At 43.8% G+C, this 7,982-nt stretch overlaps 1 protein-coding gene across 2 annotated transcripts; it reads left to right on the forward strand.

Annotated features, from left to right (window-relative positions):
* Nucleotides 1-63: 63 nt before the first annotated feature.
* On the forward strand, nt 64-3,886 carry LOC121568004 (52 kDa repressor of the inhibitor of the protein kinase). Of its 2 annotated transcripts, none has more exons than XM_041878476.1 (5): nt 64-328; nt 846-966; nt 1,129-1,236; nt 1,398-1,434; nt 1,524-3,886. In XM_041878476.1, exons 1-5 carry the CDS (start codon nt 240-242, stop codon nt 3,425-3,427), a joined length of 2,259 nt encoding a protein of 752 aa, XP_041734410.1. In that variant the 5' UTR covers nt 64-239; the 3' UTR covers nt 3,428-3,886. The 2 variants fall into 2 exon arrangements, with proteins under 2 accessions (XP_041734410.1, XP_041734411.1); XM_041878477.1 differs by having other exon boundaries at nt 283-338.
* The last annotated feature ends 4,096 nt before the right edge of the window (nt 3,887-7,982 follow it).

Below are 7,982 nucleotides of genomic sequence, written 5' to 3' on the forward strand. Positions count from 1 at the left end.
AAATGAGCACGTGACGAGACATCATTGTGACGTACATCGTTTTGTGACACGGAAGTAGTTCGGTTTCCTCTTTCTCAACTCCTCTGATGAATCCTCCAGGCCACGCTTAGCACTGTTGCGCGCCTTTTAGGTTAATTTCAAAATAACAGGTAGCTAGCTTGTGTAATTTACATTATTTAAACGGAAAACATATGTCTGAATACTAAATTAATTTGAAATTGAATAAACGTTTATGCACAATGCCCAATTTTTGCGCGGCTCCAAATTGCACCAGGAAGAGCACTCAATCCGATTTGGCTTTTTTCAGGTTTCCAAGAGATCCAGAAAGGTATGACAAAGTATGACCATCACAATATGAACCCCTACTTTTCTCGGGGAGTAACCAGTTATACTATAACTTGCCAAATATAGCTATGTTGTGTTCAGTAGCACGCTAGTCATCATAGCTAACTTTCGTATGTGGAAAATGGCTGGCTAGCCTACTTGCTAGCCAGTTCACTTGAAGCGAGCCAGGTGGTGTGTGTGGCTTACAGTGCTGACATCCGCCTGTAACTGAGTTGTACAGATAAGTTAGCCCCCATGGCATTTGTGGTGTATATCCATCGTACCTCTAGTGAAACTATTGGGACATATATACATTAGGTACCATTGAATTCATGGGTCTCCAATTCTGGTCCTGGAGAGCTAATGGGTGTGTTGGTTTTTGTTCCACCCCAGCACTAACACACCTAAATAATCAATCATCGTCTTCAGTCTGGACCTTGATTATTTTAAACTAATAGTTGACAGGTAACTAGGCCTATAAAAGAAATGCCACCTAACCCCTCCTATTATGGTTTGTTCAGATGTAGGCTCTGGGTTGAGAACTGTCGTCGGGCGGATCTGGAGGCGAAAACATCAGACCAACTCAATAAACACTACAGATTGTGTGCCAAACACTTTGACCCGGCTATGGTTTGTAAAACAGTAAGTGCATGTCAAACCACAAACATCTTTGTTTGAAACATGTTTACCTCACTGAACAATCTTTCTTTTTAGAGACAATCTTACATTTGAGAGGTCTTGAGGTGTGTGTTTTGATATTCATGTATTTAAATAACTTATTTTGTCTTCATTATTTTTTTTCAGAGCCCTTACAGAACAGTACTGAAGGATACTGCTATTCCAACCATATTTGATTTAACAAGCCACCTCAAAAATCCTCATAGCAGACATCGCAAGCGGATCAAAGAATTGGTATTATATCTCTTATTTTTTGCAAGAACTTTATGTCCTAGTGTTGCTTCAAAAAGGAACATTTCTGTGAACTACTACTGGCTTCATTTTTGTAGGTCTGTTTTCAATGTAATAGTAAACATAGTTACATTATCTTTTGTTTCAAATATGTTTTTTAACAGACTGAAGAAGACATAAGGAGAATTAAAGAGAGAAGATGTAAGTTGCATTGTTTAAAAGTATTGTTGTATCCATACACCTGTTGAACATGAGCTTATATCGAAGTTAATTTTTTTGTTTCCTTGCAGTGGCATCCTCCATTGAACAGCTCCACTCAAAGAAAGACGTTGAGGCAACCGAGGGTCAAGATGCCGCTGAGGAGGAAATCAAGCTGTCCCCAGAGGAGAAGGAGTTCCGAGATTACCTGTGTTCTCTGTTTGAGATTGTTGTCATGCTAGGAAAGCAGAACATCCCATTGGAGACCAATGTCCCAGAAGGAGTGGAAAGAGACCCCAGTAATTTCCAGGCCTTACTGGAGTACCGCATTAATGCTGGAGACGAGGCTCTGAGGAGACGGTTTGAGGCCACAGCAGTGAATGTGGAGTACCTCTCCACGGCCCAGCAGAGCCAGCTCCTAGACGTCTGCGAGAGCACTGTCAGAGAGGAGATCCTCATGGAGGTGAGAGAGAGTCGCTTCTTCTCACTAGTCACAGGGGACCTGGTGGAATTCGCTAGGGAGAGACACCTGCCTCTCTTCCTGCGGTTTGTTGATCAGTCCAACACTCTTAGGGAGGAGTTCTTGGACTTTCTGCCATTCGAAGGGGATGAGGCCTCACTGGTAGAGAGGCTGGAGACCCAAGTGACAGACGGGTGGGGGCTGAGGATGGAGGACTGCCGCGGCCAGGCCCATGTAGCCACCGGCACCTTTGCCACTAAGATGAAAGCTGTGGCAGTCGGACTGATGGGAAAGTACCCCATGGCAATGCACACACCTTGTTCCACCTGCGCACTGAATATCCACCTTGCCAACAGCCTTCCCTTCCCCAGCGTTCAGGTTGTCATGGCAACCCTGAGAAAGATTGATGTCTTCTTTAAGCAGTCTCCATCCTTGCAGGCTGAGCTGGAGAAGGCCATCTCTGTTTACCACCAGGGAAATGATGAGAAAGCAACCGAGCTGAAGGAGGCCTGCAGCTCTAACTGGACAGTGCAGCACAACGTGTTTGAACTGACTGTGGACCTGCTTGAGTCCCTCCTGCTGTGCATGGATGGCATTCGGGACAATGAGAACGTCAAGTTCCCTGACGCTGTGACTGGGGACGCCTACTCGATCGCAGAGACCCTGGCTGACTTTGAGTTCATTGTCACCTTGGTCATCCTGAAAAACGCTCTTTCTTTCACACGTGCCTTCGGCAAAAACCTGCAAGGGGAGGCCCTTGATGTGTTCTTCGCTGCCAACAGTCTAACAGCTGTCCTGCACTCTCTGAATGAAGTATTTGACAACATCGAGGTATACCATGAGTTTTGGTTTGAGGAGGCTGTGAATCTGGCAGGTACCATGGAGATCCCGGTGAAGGTGCCTCGTCTGTTCCTCCGGAAGCACCGTTCGGCCGACACAGGCGAGATCCCGCCAGAGACTTACTTCAAGGAGTACGTGACGGTCCCGGTGATCCGCGGCATCATCGATGAAGTGGACGACATCTTCTCCCAGAGCAACCTCAAAGCCCTCAAGTGCCTGTCCCTGGTCCCTGCCATCATGGGCCAGATGAAGTTCAACACCTCAGAGGAGAACCATGCAGATGTGTACCGCAAGGACCTCCCCAACCCAGACACGCTGCCCGCTGAGCTGCATTGCTGGAAGATCAAATGGAAGCACCGGAGCAAGGAGGTCCGCCTGCCCTCCACCATCCACGAGACACTTCAGCTGTCGGACGTCAAGTTCTTCCCCAACGTCAACTGCTTCCTGAAGGTCCTGACCACCCTGCCTGTCCTGATGCTGGAGGACAGCAGCAGCTCTGAGACATCCAGGAAACGCCTGCAGACTTATCTCAGTGACACACCTATCAAACACAGGTGCAAGAGTCTGGCCGTGCTCCACATAAACTCTCACGTTAAGCATGACCTGGATGTCATGGTTGACAAATACTGCAGACTGTACCCTGAGGATGAGCCTGAACCCGAGGCCGAGTCTGAGATCAGCACTGTGGTGATATAGGATATTAAGACTGAACTTATGGAGTTTTTTCAGTATAAGGGGACAAAATCCAATTAAAATTACATTCAAATGATGTCTCCCTGTTGTATTATAGCTTTAGTCTTTGATAGGTTCATATGAATAGTAACTGTAAAGTCTGAGTAAAATATGACCTCTAGACAAGTTTTTTTTTGGTGGGGGGGGGGCATAATTGTGTAACATTTTGATCATTAATATTGCTCTGTACCTTAAGAATATTGCCATTAAAAAATAATTTTTGTTTGCATTATATTTGTTTCTAATCAAATGCCACTTGGTGTATTGAATGCTACTGCATTGCATGAATTCTACTGCATCATATACATTTATGTTGCCAATTAACTATAGGCTATCACTATAACTTTGGAGGGTAAATATGTATTTGTCACCATTATTTGCCAGTCTGTTTTATGAATACTTTAAATAAAAGGTTATACCATTTCCCTTCTTTATGCTACAAGCACACCAGTTACTGTGACCTGCCTATAACCTCGAGCAGAGGAGGGAAGATGATACCAAGAAACTATAATCATTTACATTACATTTTAGTCATTTAGCAGACGCTCTTATCCAGAGCGACTTACAGTTAGTGAGTGCATACATTTATTTTTATTTTTTCATACTGGCCCCCCGTGGGAAACGAACCCACAACCCTGGCGTTGTAAACGCCATGCTCTACCAACTGAGCTACATCTCTGCCGGCCATTCCCTCCCCCACCCTGGGCCAAATGTGCGCCGCCCCATGGGTCTCCCGGTCACGGCTGACTACGACAGAGCCTGGATACGAACCAGGATCTCTAGTGGCACAGCTAGCACTGCGATGCAGTGCCTTAGACCACTGCGCCACTCGGGAGGCAAATGGAGGACAATGTTGCAATTTTACTGTAGTCTACATTATTACTATGATTTCCCAGTGTTGTCTTGAAATTATTTGGGAAAATCCACAAGATGGCAGTCCAATCTCAAAAGTGGCAAAGTACATATCGTCATCCCGAAAGTGAGCCATAGGCCTAGTAATGGCGTCTTTTTGTAGGCACTAATTACGCCATCGTACGTTAGACAAAGCCACAGATAGAACAATGTGACAGATATTTCACTGGATGTATAAATGTGACGCATCCGCTTGGCGTTTCCACTCACTACCAAATATGGTAGTGAGAGGAAACCCACTGGCGCGCAGTCCGACGTTCTGCACATTTTCTCACCGATGAAGCGTTTGATCTCAATACAATTTTCTATTCCCATAACTAGAATATGTTATGAACAGAGTGGACTTAGGTTTGTAGACTTTACCCTTTCCAAAAGTTTTTAAAAATTGCGTTGTTTAGAAGGAGTGCAAATGCGAATTGAGTTATTGCACCCGCGCATTTCATAGAGTAGGCGTTCCCTAACAGAAATATGCAGATTGTGCTAGAACGCGCCAAGAGGATCTCGCTAGCTCTGCCCCTCTCCTTGCTTGTTCTGCCCACTATGTCTAATTTGTTCCCATTGGAAACGACAGGCTGTTGTCTATCTTGGTTTAGTTATAAAAATGTTTGACAAAGCCTATGGGGAAATGAATGGAGCTGTAAAAAAAAGAAACACCGAAAATAAGGTCTGTGGTAAATTCATAATGGTCATGTTAACTGATTGATATTATCTCATAGAACAAAACATATAAGATCTCCTAAGCCTGTGTTAAACTCAGACCTTATTTTCTGCATTTTTCCGAAAACCCTATTTTCCCCCATTCATTTTCCCCATAGGAATGGCTGAACGAACCAGAGGTAACTCATTTCCAGTTTTTAGGACTACAAGCTGGTGAGATGGTAAATTGATAGACATTATTGCGGCGCAAAATTACCTGTTGGAAACAATTCTGATAATAACTAGACTTTGTAATATGTCTTGGGAACAACAACCTTAATATGGTGTTTTAGTATGTCATCACTTAATTGGGCGAGAGTTGTGCATATGGCTCCAGTTGACAGCTGTTTCTGTTTGGTATGTCTGACATCCCACAGAGCCAAGAACAATGCGGGCACTTCATTTATTTTTTTGCCAGTTTTTCCTGTTATTTTGGCATTAATACGTGTCACATATCAGTTTGCAAACAAACAAGGTAAAGAAAATATATTTTTTGTTAATAAAGCCGCATACAAACATGGTCTCTTTTTTGCTTTTCTTGAGTAAGGCAGCTCCAAAATGCAGGTGATTCAGCCTAGCTCAGTGCTTTCTGTGGTGGAGGGGCAGCCAGCGGAAAATACAGAGCGTAGGGGTTGGTAATCTTCTCTAGTTGCGCCGTGATTGGCTCAGTGTTCTATCACTCATGGGGACTACGTCACAAAATCTACAGGGAGACCTTGAAAGTTCAAGCCCCCTTGGGTGCTGCCATAGAAGGTTCAAGGTCATTGGCCACAGATAAAATGACGTCAAATCACATTAAATCTACTTTAGCTTTGATTGAATTGATCATGTCAACATCATACTTTCAAATCTTAGCTAGCAAGCTAGACAAGCAGTCATCATCATGAATCACGTCAACAATCTACTGGCAAATCCTTTTCAATCCTTATCATATGAAGAGAAATTATAGATAAAACGTATTGGTGCTCATCGGCCATCGGCCATTGGACCTAAACATCACACAAGTTGGATATCGCAAATTCAACAATGGGTGGTTTGGAAGGAATCTGTGTCTAACTGCGAGCGTTGCAAAGGAATCCCTATTTTGCTTCCCCTGCCTGCTATTCGGTGGAGAGGGTGTGTGGTCCAAGTCTGGGTTTAAGGGTCTCTTTCCCAAGCTTAAAAGGATAAACATTCACACACAACACCATAGGCCAGAAAAGGTTGAATACCTTGGCCATGCTGTCAAGCCAGCATGACTTCTGCCACGTTCAAAACAACTAGAAACTCGGAACTGGGACATCTCAGACATCAGAGAGTTCAAGACAACTGGGAACTCTGAAAAAAACGAGCTCCTACTGGGAAAATATGTTTTGAAAGGTCATCCAACTCGGAATTCCAAGTCGGGAACCCGGGCCTCTTTCTAGAGCTCCGACCTGAAGATCACTGACGTCATGATTCGACCTGTTTTTTTTCAGAGTTCCCAGTTGTCTTGAAAGCACCATAAATCCAGAGAATGCCAGACTTTGATGACAAAGTTTCATGACAACATTTTCCCACAAGAAGGACCGCCGTGCCACCTTCCTGTTCAAGTGAGCACAGCACAACAAAGTGAGTCCAAAAATGTATTGTATGCTGCTGCATAAATTATGTAATATGCCAGGGATATATGTATACTGTAGCTAATAAAGTAATACTAAGTGTATGTTGTGTAGTAAGCTGTTAGTAGCCCATGTGCCTCACCCTAATAATTTGGTCCCTTTCCCCCTCATAACTTAGCCTACTGTTCTGACTTGGTGGTGCACATGTAGCCTATAGCCTGTTTTAGAGAAATGTCATCATCGAATATTGTAAGAGCTTTCATTGCCTGCTTATATGCCCCCTTTATTTATCCTACGCTTCTGACTTGGTGTAAAGGGAGAATACTGTAAGAACGGCCCATGTTCTGAATTCTGTCGCTAAACATTTAGTTATATTGACTACGTCTAAATTAGCTCGCTCATTGTCTTAATCGAAATTACGGATTGCCTCTTATCTGCTCATCGTTCCCTTATGCCATAGTTTGTACATCTCAATTGTCAGTACAAACCACATTTGTTTAAGCAAGTCAGCCGTATCAGCTATGTTTTTTTTTTTTAAAGGGACTAAAAGAGGCTGAATGAACTGTTTCGCTGCCAGACAAGGCTCCAATGATAGCCAGGTGTAGCGGTGGTAAGGATCCACTCCATGTTGCTGAAATGAAAGCTCTGCTGTTGGGACATCTTTATGTAGGCCCTAACAGTTTGTGGGCACCGTTTGTCACCATTATAGTGCAATTAATGTATTGTTTAGTGTTGTGTTGTGTAGAGGCTTTGCTGGCATGCATCTAAAAATAAAATGTTGAGTTTGCCCCACCAAGATTTGCATGCTAAAATTTCCACTGGCAAAGACTTCAACCAAATGCATCCTGTAGTTGTTGATCAGTCTCTCACATCGCTGTGGAGGAATTTTGGCCACTCTTGCATGGAGATCTGCTTTAACTCGCCGACATTTGTGGGTTTTCAAGCATGAACTGCTCATTTCAATTCCTGCCACAACATCTCAATTGGGATTAGGTCTGGACTTTGACTAGGCCATTCCTAATCTTCATATGTGTTGCTTTTTAGACATTTTCATGGAGACTTGATTGTGTGTTTTAGATCATTGTCTTGCTGCATGACCCATCTGCGCTTCAGCTTCAGCTCACAGACAGATGGCCTGACATTCTCCTGTAAAATTCTCTGATACAGAGCAGAATTCATATTTCTTTCTATTAAGGCAAGTGGTCCAGGTCCTGAGGCAGCAAAGCATCCCCAAACCATCACAGGTTCTTACTGTGGAATGCACCATTTGGTTTTCGGCAGGCATAATGGGACCATTAAGACTCTTGGAAGAATGTTCTATGGACAGATGA

Source organism: Coregonus clupeaformis, chromosome 6 (genome assembly GCF_020615455.1).
Source record: "Coregonus clupeaformis isolate EN_2021a chromosome 6, ASM2061545v1, whole genome shotgun sequence".
In the NCBI taxonomy this organism is placed as follows: domain Eukaryota; kingdom Metazoa; phylum Chordata; class Actinopteri; order Salmoniformes; family Salmonidae; genus Coregonus; species Coregonus clupeaformis.

Coding starts and splice junctions, on each gene's coding strand:
- LOC121568004 (XM_041878476.1), top strand. CDS start 240: ATGCCCAATTTTTGCGCGGCTCCAAATTGCACCAGGAAGAGCACTCAA. Junction 1,237..1,397: donor GCAAGCGGATCAAAGAATTG/GTATTATATCTC, acceptor GTTTTTTAACAG/ACTGAAGAAGACATAAGGAG. Junction 1,435..1,523: donor GAGAATTAAAGAGAGAAGAT/GTAAGTTGCATT, acceptor GTTTCCTTGCAG/TGGCATCCTCCATTGAACAG.